General features: G+C 37.4%; 1 protein-coding gene across 1 annotated transcript in view; it reads right to left on the bottom strand.

Moving 5' to 3' along the window:
* Positions 1-7,372: 7,372 nt before the first annotated feature.
* The window catches only part of ALS2 (amyotrophic lateral sclerosis 2 (juvenile)), a 37,388-nt gene continuing 28,239 nt past the window's right edge, over positions 7,373-16,521 (bottom strand). The window contains exons 24-33 of the mRNA XM_010564889.1: positions 16,073-16,240; positions 15,674-15,791; positions 14,929-15,086; positions 14,085-14,207; positions 12,849-13,025; positions 12,417-12,462; positions 10,746-10,807; positions 9,954-10,103; positions 9,552-9,648; positions 7,373-8,158 (exon numbers count right to left, since the gene is read on the bottom strand). Coding sequence (XP_010563191.1) covers positions 8,120-8,158; positions 9,552-9,648; positions 9,954-10,103; positions 10,746-10,807; positions 12,417-12,462; positions 12,849-13,025; positions 14,085-14,207; positions 14,929-15,086; positions 15,674-15,791; positions 16,073-16,240 — 1,138 coding nt within the window. The 3' untranslated portion in view covers positions 7,373-8,119. The remainder of the gene's footprint in view (positions 8,159-9,551; positions 9,649-9,953; positions 10,104-10,745; positions 10,808-12,416; positions 12,463-12,848; positions 13,026-14,084; positions 14,208-14,928; positions 15,087-15,673; positions 15,792-16,072; positions 16,241-16,521) is intronic.

A 16,521-nucleotide genomic window follows, 5' to 3' on the forward strand; every position in this document is an offset into this window, starting at 1 on the left:
TCTGTGACAACATATAATGTTCCCTTAGACTAAAAATGGAGGAAGTTCTCCAACCTACTGCTAATAGGCAACAATGCAGTACAAGATTGCTTCAGAGAATTCTCAGAAATCTTCTTTGCAAACAAGTATAGAAATTCCCCAGGGAAGAGCATAAGGTGCATTTATACCCCAAAGCATCAGGAATCTATCTATGAAAGTTCTGAAGTAATTCAGAATATTCATTACATCCTAGTTGATCTAACTCCAAATCATATTTGATACAAGTTTGAAGATATTGCCACAATTACCAGTACTGTAAGATTACTCTTAAAGAGTTAAATATTTAAACAGGTCACTCAAGGGATGATTCAAAGTACAAGTTAAAAAAACCTGTAACATCAGGAAACTGAGCACCTCAGCCAATAGTGAACCACTGTGTGACACTGTTTGCACAGAGAATGCCTTACCAAATTCTGTTAACTATACAGTAGTTTATCTCCTCGATTAGTAAAGCAAAAAGGCACCCTTTTCCTCTAGATTGTTCTGTGGACAGAAAACATCAAAGGTACAAGCAGGAAAAGTATTGTCTTGATCTGCTTATAAAAGCAGAAGGCATTACTGTCACTTTTACTGCACTTCTTAATACTTATTTTTAAAACATGCTTCTCTCCTGTTAAATCATAAAATTGCTTTCAGAAGGCAATGGAAATTAAGGGAGAAAAAAAAGATCAGAAGTTAGGAGATTATGATTCAAACACTTTATTACTGAGCATTGGTAATTCATTTCAAGTTACCTCTACAGGGCACTCAGTGATACTTCTTATTGAAATTTCAATCCAAAGACTGCTTTTAAAATTATTATTTCTTCTTCCAAAGACTAACAAAAATATAGTTTGCTCCTCCCCCAATACCCAATGCAACTGGGTTTTGAGCTGCAATTATTTCATTTTTTTCAGTAGTCTGAGCTCTTTTCCTTTAAGAGTTTGCCTTCCCCTTTCCTTAAGCTTAGTTGATCTGCCTAATGATAGATTTAACAAAGCAGGCCATATAAATCTAGTCATGAATACCTGTTTCTTAATTACTGAAGACATCAGGAGTAGAACACAAGTCTTTACTGTGGGATGGTATAGACATGGAAAGAGGAATCCCTATGTTGCAAAGTAAATTCAGGACAGTGGCGCTCCTGGTTTTCCCTGAATAACAGCAATATGCAAACATAAGTAACACTCAGCTTGGCTGATCTCTGTCCCCTGCCTCTTTTTGGAAACTAAGAGTCTGTAGATCTAGATTCAGTTGCAGAAGCATTTACAAAGAGATAGTACTCAATATGCAAGTTATGTTCTAAAAGGAAACTTCTGACAGCTTATCCCATTAGCGACATTTCAGAAGCCCCATTTCCTATTATTATTACTAATTCTAAAGCTTCTCTAGCTTTTATGGTTTTTTTCGGATTTTTCAAGAACTAAAGACAGACCCTGCTGACGTCTGCTGATTCCCACGTACAACAGTTGTTTACTTTGCTTTATATAGTCTACACACATCCAACAGCATACACCCAATTCAAAATCCTGATTACAATTTTGTGGTAAAGGATATTTGAACACAAAAGAAAAGAGCATGTCCAAACATTTCAGATGTACTATAAAGGAGCCAACTCCTGATCTATATGTTATATTTCACATACTGAAAGTCCAGATTTAAAAATCTCATCACATACATCCCTCAAAAAAGCCCCCCAAACAACCCATCTTTTTCGCCCTCCCTCAAAAAAGAATAAATCAGTAAAATCCCTCTTATAATATAGTTGGGCTTTCTGGGGCAACTCCCGTAACCCTAAATGAATTTGTCTGGCCATCTCTCATCTAAAGATATATTCTGGTTGTCAGCTGTGATCAACTTTAGTTATTACTATACATCTCTTACCAGATGTATGATTTTATAGCAGTTTGTTCACTCAAAGCATATACAACTTTTATCCATAAAGATACTCTGTCACCCAGAAGGCTCTCAACACATTGTACTTACAGTAACTTCCCATTCAAAGCCCAGTTCTCTCCAGAATAAAACTCAAGTTATTTCAAGTCTAGATCTAGCTTTTCCTATGTTCTGTCCTATTTGGCTTCAAAGCATCAGACTGCACGCCCTTTTAGGTAGGGTGAGACCCTACAAACACATATAGGGAAACCTGTGAAAGACAGGAAATATTTCCAAAAGCTTTTTGATTTAACTAGTTAAAATAAAGTTTAGAAGACCCCTTAACCTCAAAATAGACAAGCAAAAACCCTCAATTTTTTTGTAGAAGACTCCTCAGATGCATACTGAAAACTGAATCTTCTCTCTTGTGATAACTGTAGTGAAATTATCTGCTTTGTTCATGTAGTGTTGTCTATTAAACTGGCATTGTCACCATATTGACAATTAGCATTGCTTATATTCTATTACAAAACAGAGGAGTTTAAAGGAAAATAGAAAAAAACCCCACAGCCATCTCCAGTATAGTCTTAGGAATACCTTCATCAAGGTATCGATCCCTTTTAGCCTTTGGGAGCTGGATCATATTTATTTCTTCTCAGCTAAGATAGATCTTACACAGCACAGTGACTCAGAAGGGGAAAGAACTAAACCAAAGCAAGCAAGTTACCCTGTTGCTGTCAAAGAAAAAAACATTCTACAATCTTCTACTGAAGAGTTATTTCATTTTTAAATACACTACTGAGAATCATCCTGCAAACAGAGACAAAGAAGAACATTTCTGGAGATGCTAAAATACTTCCAATTCTGCTAAAATACTAACAATACTGTTACCCCTTTAAAATACTCGAGAGATTAATTTATTTTTTTTCCTCCATGGCCCCTTGTAGCTTCTGGTATCACTACTGCTTCCATAGAGAACAGATGTGGGATTAACTTGAGTGTGTTTAGAAGTTTTAGACACACTGTCTTAAAGGTTGACCTTGGATTTCCAGGAAAAACTGGGAAAGCTACTGAATGCTGATTGCTTGCCTTTTTGGGTGAAATCCTCGGGTATAGCTATCAGAGAGCTGCTAGGGTTAGTAATAAACACGGCATTAGTAACCCTTCCGTCCATTGTTACCTTTTTAAACTACAGAGTTTATGCTCACACTGACAGAAGCAGCATTTAAACATCAAAACCTGTCAAGTTCTTAACAACACAGCTCACCTCATTCATAAAGTAGTAGCTGTTTCATATTTTCACACAACAAAAGGAAAGCAGCTTCCAACTGTGAAGCCTGGTTTCAGCAGCTGTCAGTAGCAACAGATGATTAATAAGTTATTACTAGAAGAGAGGAAGAATAGTATCTTGCTTCTGTGCAGTTCTTTAGAAAAAGACCCACTAAATTGCTTCCTTAAGGGGAAAGGTCAGAGTTCAAACAAACTTGTAACTACTACTGTGCCTTCATTTCCTAAGACTTATACCTACACAGACTATAAGGCCAGAGCTCAGGGTCTCCTCATCCCAGGGATCTAAGTAAATTAGGTGGAAGTTCTTACTAAAAGGCTTACCTGACTAATCTCCCAGCCAGTGTAAGGTCCTTCCCATTCACATGTATTGCACACAATTACAGATGCTCATTAACAGACAAAGAGAAATGTCTTCTATTATTAGGGACAGAACTAGATGTCCGTGCTGAGTGTGCCAAAATTTAGAGTCAAAACAAGTCTGTCACCTTGTGCCTACAAACATCAGTTAGCACAAATGTGGGCTACAGGGCTTACTTCCTTCAGCAGCAGAGTATGAAATACCTTTACCCTATTTGTCAGACAGACCAGAAGGTCTTTTGATACAAGGCTAGAGTTGCAAGGGAACCCAAGCCCTGCTTTAAAGACAGTTCTAAAAACTGTATTAAAGTGGACAATTTTGGATGCTGTCAGGCCTCTACAGGGGGCAACACCAGAGAACCTGACATTCAGAACATCAATCCCCCTGCTCTTATAAGCTTCTTTGGCTAATATGCTTGACAAGGTTATTGAGCACTTTTAAAAGATACGACTCGTTTTCCTTGTTAAGTTTGTCAAAATTAATTATTTGGCATATTGAAGACTGCAAATTAGCTTGAGGGCAGGGAACACTCGGAGAGCTTTTGTTGCAAATAAGCCACTATAAATCAGCAAACTGATTAGGCAAAAAATGGTAATAAGAGACATTCAGCATCTCTCAAATAACATGCTCTATTCAGGACTTTTGTTCTGCATTAAATAAACTTAATTAGGCAAGTCTCATCATTGAGGTCTGTCAGCTTCTTCTAGTCAGTGTAAAAAACCATCTTGCTGCTTGTACACTTTTTAGAGGCTTGAAAGCGTTTTAACTAAAAAACCAATACTAAATAGTACTAGAATAAATTGACGCATTTTAAGCAAAGGTAGAGACCTATCCTTTGAAACCATATATCCTTATCTTGACCCAAGAACCATTTATTGCAAGTCTGAGGTGGTACAGATTAAAAAAAGACTGAATACATTTTATGTTCATGTAAGGCATTCTGTGAGATTTAGATAATCACACCTGCACATGTAAGGTTGCTGATGGAACAATTTATGCTATTGCTCTTTGTAATCAGATATATTCAGTGATGATTTGTTCTGCCTCCCTCTAAAACAAAAGCTTACAGCTCCAGTAGTGGTGTGAGTACCTTGTTCACATGGTGGTAAATGCCCGGAAAGCATTGCTTCCTAAAAGAGCAGTGCATTCAGAGAAAAATACTTAGGTGCAGCACACCATAGTCATGCGAGGCAGCCAGCTTTACTTCCAGCTGTTTACTGCCAACAGCTGGGGTGTACAAAAAAAACCCCAAACAAACAAAACACCAAAAAACCCACAACCAAACCCAAACCACCACCACCTGACAACATCAACACACTGATACTAAACCAACTTAGAAGTACATGGCTAGGTAATTCAAAGAAAGGATTTGTTCTACAGTCCCATATCAATCACGTATCTTTCCTCTACATTCTCTCTCAACATACCAGAACAGGTAGTTCCCAAAACTGCTTCTAAAAACAAGTACAGTTAGGAAGCAAACCTACTTGCAGCAAAATAAGTCAATAATGTATAGCACCTGGCACTCAAGTCAGAATACTTTGTGAAGATTAGGAGCAGGGGAAAAATTCTCTTTTGAGCCCCTACTCCCTATTCATACATATCTCCAATATTTAGCTAATGGGAATTAAACAGATATCACAAGTTTAATTAGCTTTGCTGTAGCTATGAGAAGAAACTAATTTCACAGTTGCATGGGGGAAATGCATCTGTGCAGTACAATGGTTTCAGTACAGCGCATATTTTCTTACCTGCAAATGCCACAGAATACACCATGTTCAGCTCATGCAGAATTTCCAGAGGAAAAGAGTGTTTGCTGGATGTTAGTAGAGCAAGTAACCTCACTGCCCTAGCTAATCTATGGACATCCTCTCCTTTCTAATCCGCAGGAACCTAACCTTAGAACTACTCATTACCAAGGAGAAGAGAACAAATCCCCTTAACCCTTTTCTTGCATAAAAAGCCTGCTTTAAGTTGTCTCTCACTTAAGTAGTTTCTTATTCTCAGCAACTTTCCCAGCCAATAGGGCACTCATCTCTTAAGGTCTGTCTTCAGCTACCATACCTACAATTACAATGAGAATCTCCAATACTGTCACATTGATCTTCTGTTGCTGGTTACAGGATTTCTGCTGCAGCACAAGAAATAGCCAGCTTTCAATTTAGGGATAAAAAAAAAAGAGAAAAAAGTAATTACCATGAAGCAATACATCTGGAGAAGTCCTGCAGGTTAACTCATTTCTTTGTAGGCTACAGAAATACACAAATTGCAAATCGAAGCTGGTCTGTACCAATTTCCTAATGCATCACAGCCCACATAGGCTGTAAAGTGGAATCTGTGCCAGAAGCACATTTAATCCTAGGATTCTCTTCAGCTAATAACTAAGCTATATATCAGGAAGACCAAAAATAATCCAGCCCAGGCTGTCTGCTTCCATTAATCAGCAAGCTAAATTCATATGCGATACCACTACTTTTTATAAGAGGTTGTGTAGATGTAGATATGTGCGTGTGTGTATATATACAAAGCAGATGTATTTTTTGTTTTTTTTTAGTTCTCAACTTTGCGTCATTCACAGTGCATGAAGTTAAACATTTGAAGTTGCTACATATTTGAAGATACACCTCCTTCTTGAAAGGCAGGAAGATTATGGAAAAACTTCCCATCTCTAGTTACATTCTCAGTTTAAGGCACAGAATCAATGTGTGAGTAAGGTCATATGGAACAAAGCTTTTCACATGTCAAAGCTGAAGATGAAAATCCTTCCTTTCTTCTGAAACTTCTGAAGACAACAGACACTAACACTGAACAGTTACAGTGGGGAAAAAAAAAAGCCCAAATCTGTTTTTAATGATTACACTCCTACAAAAGGTGAAAAATCCTGAATTCAGATCTCTGCAGATGAAAATTATTGCCATTGATTTACTCAGCTGTTCAGCATAGCTCCCTTTTCAAAGAGCAGTTCTGCTCTTACAGGTTTCAGTTAAATATTTTTTGTACATCGAGTTCAAAAGAGATGATGGCATGGAAAGACTGCATCTAGCACAAAAGATTAAGCGTTCATCTCCACCCTTAGTTGTGTACCTTGCCACCCCCCGTTAACTTCTTTTTATAGCTTCCCTTTTATTCATATTATTGCTTCTCTCTCCTCAAATTATTCAGTATAATTTAAAAAGATTAAGCTAATAAAAAACTGTTTGCAAACATGAAGTCTGTTATCACTAGTCTGTTGCAAGTGTAACAAGTATAACAGTAGTTTTAAACATCATCTTGCCAGAATTACTGTTTCCCCTTCTCTGATAAAACTAAAAATAATTTCAGAAAGACCAATCATTTTTACTTTATTATGAAAATTGCTACATTACAGTCACTGTTCAAAACAGTATTTTGACATATGGTTTCTTTCCATTTAGGTGCCAATACAGAAGCCATGATTACTATTTCAAAAATATGATTAGCATTATCTAATGTAGTTTGACATAACTTAAGCCATTATAACAATCTATTATCTATCCCTCTGTCCCCTTTTTTGAGTCAGCCATGGTCAAGAACAGCACCTACAATACCCAAGTTATCCACTAGTGTTATTGGTATAAATAAAGTTAACCATAAACCACAGAAGAACACACACACACACACACACACTCAAAAATCCCCCAGGGAAGTTACTTTTTCTCTACAAGTTCAAAAATGCAACAAGGTTAGCTTTTTTCACTCTGACACACAAGTTAACAGGCAAAAGTCTCAAACCTAATCCATGGTCAGCTTGTTCAAGAGCATGTTCCCATTCTCCTATCACATTGGCTTCCAGAGAAAGCATTTGTCCTCTGACCTCAGGGTAATAAAACTAAACACTACAGATTTTGGGTATTTCATTCAGTGCCAAAATTTAAAGTGGTCAGTGCCTTTTATTTATTTCATAAACAGAAAGAATGGTGAATGCCTGTATATTTATAATTCTAGTAAACAGGGAAGTCCATAACAGTGCGATTATTTCCACAACAGTACATTAATAACTGCATTCAGCAATGCTGTTCAACACAGATGCCTCAAAACCTTCACAGCTGAACACACTATAGGTTACCCATTATAAATACTAACATATTTCTATTTTTTAAATAAACATAATAGCTTCATTCAGGAAGACTGAATGGTTTTGTGGTGCAATTCATTTTCTTTAAACATCTCTGTTGACAAACCAGGAATAATAAAAACAAACCCACTGCTTTAGAAGCCATGCGGTCCAGACTTTCACAGGTACTCTAAGTAGATGCCATGCCTTTTTGCAGCATTGTTAATTTAAAACGAGTAAATAATCTTTGTTAGAATAGGAAATTATTTCTTCTTGGCAAGTACTTGACAAACCAAGTCTCTAGCTTCATCACCACTTCATAGAGAGCCTCTGGCTGCAGTTTTCCAATCTTAAAACTGGAAGTTCAGAAGAAACAACTGAATATTTTCATCTGTAAAAACAAAACTGTAACAGAGTATTTTCTAAGTGCCATTTCAGGGAAGAAAGTGGGTATTACTGAAGTTCCAGAGTAGAATATCCCACAGAGCCAGGTCGTAAATGATGGTCTAGGTAAGCTTTTCATGTTGAATCTGGTAGTAACATGCCTGAATTAAAACAAAGTTCAGTTTAGCATACATACCAGTTCTCAGCAAGCTGATAAAGCATCATACACAAAAAGGTTGCTTTTTTTTTTTCTATCCAAGAAAACAGAGGACTAAGCTTTCTACAAGCAGTGACGATACAGTGACACTCAACACATGAGAATCTTCTGATACATAAACTAGCAAAAAGAACAACAGGAGATTGTAAGTCACAAATTAGGTCCAACTCCTAATGAAGCAAGATAGCATGATTTGGGACTCTGAATACTTTCACAGCTCCCAGCTTTGCCAAGATGAAGTACATTTTTTTGCTCACAAGTCTTTCTTTGCCCTTTGACAGAAAAGGGCCCAAAAAAGAAAATATTTTCTTATAGGACAAGGATGCAGGGATTAAGCATTTCAAAAGGACTCAGACTGAAAAGCAAAGGTTTCTATCACCTAGATAAATACCCTGACCCGCTGCTGATAGCTATTCATCCCTTAATGCTGGTTCAAATACGCGTTGGGTCAGCCATGACCAGAAACTTAATATAAATGTCTCAGACAGCACTTGCACTCACAGAAAGTAAGATTCTGCTTCTACTACATAGATTCTTTGATAAGTTTTAACCAACTCAAACCTTCCCTTTTTGCAGAACTATAAAAATAACAGGTATAAAAAAACCTATGCACCCAACTATTTCCAGTTTACACAGACAGAAAATACAGTCATGTTAACCTAACAGCTCAGCTTAAGATTTTTAAGTTTCAGATTAACAGCCTCCCTCCAAAACAACCCCACAGAAAAGCACCACACAGCTGAATTGTCACAAGACCCCCCCTGTTTGAACAGTTTTGAGGTACCAAAACAACCCATTTCCATTATGGAGGTCCTAGTGTACAATAGGATAGTCATCAAAACAGATTCTCTTTTTCCATACTTAAAAAGAAAAAAATACTAAATAGAATGTGGAGAGTGACACAGTAATTTTGTTGGGTTTTTTTTCCCCTAAAATTGAATTCCTGAAGCACCTTAATGTAATGTTAGATTTTTCCATTACTGGAATGGCTAATCTCCAAAGTAGCACTTCATTCCAATTTTTAAAAAGGGAAAAAGGTTAAGTTGCAGGGGAACGACAAGCTCCAAGTGAGCATTCAGAACTGTCAACAGCAACCAATATTACATTTGAGTAAAGTACGTTTGCACATTGCATCATTTTATTAGCAGTACCTGCAATTGTTAGGTTATCCTAGGCTCCAAGTTAAGTTTCCTTGCTCATCCTAGCTAAAAAATTCAATAAAAACATCCAAAAAGTTACAACCTAACATTCATACAATTGTCCTAAGCTGATCATCATTGCTCAAAGCTGATTAATTTCCAAAGAAAGCTTTTAATAACCCTGAATAATTTCCATACCTTCAAGGTAGTGAACATGATGCCTTGCTCCCCATGCTGCAGATAAGGATCCATAAGGTCTTCGATTAAGTGCACCTCAGACCCCAAATTCCTTATCCTGTCACATGGGGGAGGGAAAGAGAATAGGTGAGCAAAAGATGCCATTATAATGTTTTTACTTTTTGTACATGGTGTTGTGCAAAAAACATGCTTTTCCCTAACCTCATCCTGAGGTCACAGCCATTTCACAGTCAACTGTTCAAAATTTTTCCAGGCCAAAGTAAACAGCCAAAATGGAAAATTTACTAAGTTACAAAAAGCTAGCGGTTAGTCCTATAACGAGAAGCAGGAGTGTTTAATACAGGTAAAAGTACTCATAGTGCCTATACTCAGCTTATGACTGATACCACTTCTAGTGCCTACCTGGCTCGTAGCACCACATAGAGAAAAACAGGAAATAAGTCATCCATGGACCACAGAAAATCTTCCTGAAGGGTCTCAAGTACATTCTGAGAGATCTCTTCAAAAGTCTGCTGGATCACCTTCAACTTGTCAGCTGGGGTAAATGTGGTACTATTAGGAGAGCAAAAGCAAAACAGGATAACGGTAAGAAGTTACAGATCTGCATCTAAATTAGGAAGACAATTTGCTAGCTAGCATGCCCCCCCTGCCCAAGAAGATAAGGCAGATCACTCACACCACAACGGCCATGGCTGCCAAGGCTGTGTAGTACCCCAAGCTATAATTATCGGATCAAGGCACACTATGGCAAGTGAGACTGTCTTTGCAATTTTAAGATGTTTTAACATAGGAATTTTTTTGCACCTTTACCACTTTCTAAAACCCTTTTAATTTTTACTTAAATTCTTACAGCAGAATTCCTTATGTCAGCTAACAAACACAGAAAAGCTCGCCATGCACAGGTCATTTTGCCATAATTGTTTAGAAATTCACATGTATATTTGATTAGACATCCTCATGCTTTTGATTCTAAATGGTGTCCTATGGAGACATCTCAGTCACATTTATGAGGCTGTCCTTCATTCTCCATCGGGAGAATTCGCTAACATTTTTAGTAGGAACTCTGAAACTTCTTGGTGACCTCTCTTATGAAGGTGAACAAAAAGGTGACAGGTAAAGGATCACAGTCAAGTAAACTACATACTACTATAGCAGGAACAGTAAAGTACTCAAAGACTAATTTCAGAGAATTACCTGATTTGCTGTAAACATTCAACTGCAGAGGCAAAGCAGGCATCTTTTGTATTTGATGATACCTGTGTAATCATGAGAAGATTTATCATGCAGGTTTAACACCACCACTATTCAGCAGAAGAACAGCAGAGTATCATGCAACACTGGCATAAAAGACTTTTTTTTCAGTTTTCCAGTGCAAAGGAAGGGGAAGGTGCCTGGATGCTAAGTCATCCAGGAAATCTGTCTACATATAATTTGCATGAGTTTCATTTAAAATTCACAAAAACCTGTACTGAATTTCCTTGGTATGTTACAAGAATCAGGTGTTAGATATCTTCCAGGTCAGGTAAGACTGAGAATCATTAAATCTTAATGGTTAACAATCATGAGGAAACCATAAGACTGGAACAGTTGAAACTTAAAAAAGTCATAGCAGTCAATAATCAGAGACTCAGGTTTGGAGCAAACAGAAAAGAACAAATATAAATGTTAGCTCTTAATATGCAACTGAGCCTAAGTCTTTCTGAATGGAGCAGGCAGAGAATGGATGGATGCAAAAAGACCTAGAGAAATTCACAGAAATGAGGAAACTGGTCAGAGGAGAGAAGTAGATAAACATGTCTGGGCTAAAAAATCCTGTTTAATTGAAGGAGTGACCCAGCAAATAAGGTAAATGGCTGCAGAGATCATCATATACTGCATAATTCAGAGAAGGCACATGCCACATAGTACTTAACAGTGGAGGGGCTCTACGCTATAACCAAAAAAACCCAGTCAGAAGTGTGAAGGTTTCAGACAACTGGTAAGAATTTTGCCCAATACCTAAAACCACAGAAGATCTGAAGGAACTCAAGAAACGTGTTATTTCTGGATTTTGTAAAATTTAAAGTCTGAGTGGAGATTTGCATCATGTCTTCTCAGGTGAATCTTCAACTTCATGATTTGGGAAAAAAGGGGACTTGTCTTGCTGGGAACCCATAGCCTCAGGGGTGGGGTTCAGTGGCAGCTTTGGTTATTATTACAAACTTGTAACACTCAATCCCTATCAAGGACTATCAGCTCATACATGTGCAGCAACTTCTATGATGAAAAGTCATACTTCTGATTATTACAGACTTTGCAAAAGCCACATTTATAAATAGGAAAGAGGTGATCTGAAGGCAAGAGTATCTAAATGACTATAAGAAATCAAAAATTTCAATAATAGTATACTGATTCATAAACAGACATGATTTAAAAGTATAGTGTAAACATTGATATTGTTCGAAGTTATGATTATTAAACCACTCTTACTGGAGCACAGAGATTGAGTATTATACTATTATCATCTAAGACGAGTGTTCAGCCACTTTCAGCAGGATAATGATTAAGAATAAAAACTATACAATTCTTCTCCTAATCAGAAAGTATACAATGGTATAACTCTCTTAATCAAACAGCTTAAAAACTTCCTTGCTAGACTCTTATTCTCACACTTTCATAATTGGTGACCAAGCAAATGTCTTCCTGAATTAGAATTCATTACAGAGTAAGACAGTAAGTGACAAAGCTGGACTGACAGCTATTGTAAGAAATCACCAATGTAGCTTTTAAGTAGCAGACAAATCTTAAGGAAACAAGATAGCACAGCAACTCTTAAGCAAAAAGCCTGGTCAAATCATACTGTAAGTCAAGGCCCAATGAACATACCTTTCTACTCTCTCCAAGTATGGATACAGTTCCTGGCCAAAATTTCCTGCAAGAAACACAACAGTCTATTGAGAGACCATAGTCTTAAAGGGTTTTTCACCTTATGAAAATGAAGTCATCATGTTCTTCTATGAGATACAACAGCTCTTTCTACAGGATCAACTACATGTAGCACAATTAGCTGGAAAATAGCCTAATTTGAAATGCCTCACTCTGGTTTTGTAGCAATGCCCATCTTTTTTCCACCCCATCTGCCTTGTGGAAGAGGGAAGTTTTGAGTCCCTCTCTCTTAACCATACTAATTAGCTTGAAGATATGTTTAGATGCATTTTAATCAAAGAAAACACTTTAGACAATACGGTTTATTTGCTTTATCTAATTACATGCCATAATCTTTTTCTGAGTTCTGTTTTATTGTTGAAGCATACTCACGCTTGCACGCCAAGAAAACTTAGAAGAGCCATATCAGTTTGTTTGTTTAGACGTAAAACACATTCCCAGTAAATATCTTCCTCACGCTCGTTGTCTAAAGCGTACAACATAAATAGAGGAGGATAGAGTCGTGGCAGTAATACAGGGAGCAGCAAGCCAAAACTGGTTACCACATAGCTATTACAAAAAAAAGAAAAAAAAGATAGGGGGGTGGTTTGAAGAGGAAGACATTTTAAAAAAACTAATTATCTATAAAAATTGAATAAAAAAGAAATCATTGGAACAAATCTTTCATTTAGCACAAGCCTATTCTATAAGGGATAAGAATAATAAAATAAGTACAAATCCATCAAATAGTATCTGTGAAGAAATACTTAGGAGTAATTTTCCTTTACAGTCCACATACAGGTGGGTTTGGGGCAGGAGGAGAGCAGTTGTGGTGCAGGTTTTTTGTAGTTTATGTGTTTTAAACAGAACATTGGCTTTCTTCCTTGTATAATGTAAAAGCTGAATACTGTACTATATTACAGTTCGAGTTTTACCTGTATCTTCATGCTAATCATTTAGCCCCCAATCTGAGCCCCTCTGCTGACAGCTGAACTTCACCTTCAAAGCACAAGCTAGAAAATAGACTAAACCCCATTAAATTACCTGACCTAGCTCCACACACTCACACTCCAGGCTTCATAAAGTCAGCAGTTGCTTGGCCTCAAGCTGTAATCCTAACAGGGGAAGCTGAAGGTGCCCACTAATACTGTCTGCACAGGTCACTGGAGCCTATCTCTACTGATCCCTCCTCCTTGTTTTGACCATGCCTGAGGCTGCTGTGGACAGGACAGCAATGGACACAAGAGTGAGCTCCACATGACTGGCTATTTGTGATGCAGTATGTGTGCACTGGACCTGAATTACCCCCAGTGCTCATATCCCAAATAGTTTTCTGAAGCCCAGGCCCAAGCCTGAACTTGTTTACCCACAACACACAAAAGCAAGTTTGGGCTTAAGTAAAGACCCATTGCACGGAACAAGGATGAAATGCTTATTATTACAATGATTACATGGAAGTTTGCCTATCAGAATCTATCATCAGACCCAAAGGAAAAAAAAAAAAAATCTGCTTATATACATAAGTTAAACATGCATATCTTTCTTCCCCCACCCGAGAGAAAACTGCGAAGAGAAATAAAATGAAGCCTTCATTAGTAGTTTTTTTGTTGTTTTTTTAATTTTATGTACCCCGGCTCAGGAGATTCTGATCTGGAGTCAGATTTCCCACTGCAAAATGATCGCCTTCCTTTTGTCTCTGTTGGCAGAAGCGGAATTGTGCTGCCCTCTTCCGGAAGATCAGGAAACAAGAACCTAAACGGCAATAAGACACAATAACATCTTATTTCAGAAGTTTCCACAAATCACAGCATTAAAGAGCAAGACTAGAGAAAAAAGAAAAGTCAGCTTAAATAATACATGGTGGACTAAGACAGCATAGCTAACAGATGTACAGTACCATCTACCTGGAAGAAAACTTAGGAAGGCCAACCGCTCCAATGCCAAAGATACCTTTTGCCATCACTTACTTCCCTCCACACAAGGCTTCTAATAGTTAATAATTTGCAGTATTTCTGCTTTCAGATTGGCAGGACCCAATTCAAGCTGCAACTGCTCTCCAGAATCTAAGCAAACACTTCATAGGAACATTGCTCATCCATGTTGGTAACAGCTTTAATGGAATACACTGCAAGTCCCAGTCCTCACTATTCTTCTATACCCTTTGAACTCTGTCTTTTCACAGCATGGACATCCAGAGACACTAAATTGGAAACCCACATTCAAGACGAGCTTCTTACAGCCACATTTTGAAGTATGATGTAGGATGTAATACACTGCAGTGAAGATTTTAATTTTTCTATTTTGACAGAATATTCAAGACTTCTTAAAAAGGTTAAGGAAATAAAAGCAACCCCCAAAACAAAAGTAAAGATACTGGCACACTTGGACTGCATAAACACTAGACGGTTTCAGTACCTGAGACATCTTTAATTAATTAAGCAGTAGTTTGACTTGAAAATTAGAGTCTTATTACCTAACCAATTGGAAGATGCGTTTGAGGTAGGACTTAATCTCTCTTACAGCCTCCTGCAGTAATCGTCTATTTGCTCCTACTCCAACATAGGTCATTCTGTAGACAGCTACTAGTGTTTCCACCAGCTTGCCCAATGGATGGAGAGGAGTATCACAAGCCTGAGGTGAAAGATATTAATTGGCCAGGCAGATAGGTCAATGCAAGACAAGTTAAAGAAAAAAAAGAAAAAAAGGAATTCAAGAGAGATGGATTAGAGGTCCAACAACAGGCTTTGAAAACAAACAAATAAACAAAAAACCAAGTACATTAAAAAAATGAGCTATATTTAACAAATTACCATTTGGATTATGAAATTTATGTATTAGCTGAATACAGCTCATAGAGGAGTCAAGGTAATACAAGAACGTGTGCTACTACTTGGACTAGTCATCTGTCCACTGCTATTAAAATTAACATACCATAATTAGCAAGTATTTCAAGATGCTTTGCTGGGATCCAATGTGTAAGAATTAAAACAGTAACTGAGCAGAAACTGACTTTAAGGCAGTATCCATTAGGTACACAATGATTTTAGTCTTAGTTTTGGATTTTAATTCACTAAACTAGGAAGTTATGAGCAAACATGAATGAATACAACATGGATTAGAAGAATGCAAATACGGAAGGAATTAAGGAAAGCTACTACAAGTAAGCTTGACGTCATACCTTACCAACAAGCTATATGAGCATTTGAGAGTCACAATACCTTTATCAAATATTTTTTTATATTTTCATATTTTTCCAGGGTGAAGGCACCAATGTGTTGTGGAATGAACTCCAAACTTTCCAGTGTCTGAGTATGTGAGCGGCTCAGTAATTCTGGGCTGCAGTTATAAAAAGGACAAAGACATTGTACAGATTATTTATGAGACACATGCAGTAGGAAAAAAACCCTGAAGCTAACCACTGAACTAATTCTAAACATCAGTAAGTCCCTGAAAGGGTTTATAGTGCAGAGTGTTGAGAGTTCTGATTTTGTTTAGGATTTGTTGGTGGTGTTTTAACTGAACTTTCACAGTCAGAGTTTCTAGTCTAGAGTAGAATGTGATTGCAGTTTCTTTCTCAATACTTTTTGTCTTGCTGACTACATTCTCTGGGAACCAACCTGTCTTTATGTTGCCGTCGGTTGGTAGTCAGGGCCACCGCAATGTTGTCCCAAGCCTTCCATCTGTCCCCCTGCCCTGGGCTCTCACAACCAAGCTGGTTCCAGCATTCTTCAAACACTGCCTTCCATTTCTCATCAGGAGGCACTGCCAGGATCCCAAGTTTCCGCCTAGTAAAATGACCAGTTAGTCTGTTAAAATCAAACAGTCATGAAACAACACATTCAGCTATGAAAACCACCTATGGCTAATGTCAATCTAGCATTTCATACTATTTTACCAAAAGCTGATATACTTAACAGTCTCCACTGTGAACCGAGTCTATCACTAAGAATAAACCTAGAACCTACTATTTAATTAATGTGTTGAATTTCAACACCTTTTAACTTACAAGAAGTTATCCTTAAATCTCTTTTCCTTGCTAACTAACATACATTAATCCATGTAACAT

This window comes from Haliaeetus leucocephalus, unplaced genomic scaffold (assembly GCF_000737465.1).
Source record: "Haliaeetus leucocephalus isolate CR32 unplaced genomic scaffold, Haliaeetus_leucocephalus-4.0 Scaffold1, whole genome shotgun sequence".
NCBI lineage: Eukaryota > Metazoa > Chordata > Aves > Accipitriformes > Accipitridae > Haliaeetus > Haliaeetus leucocephalus.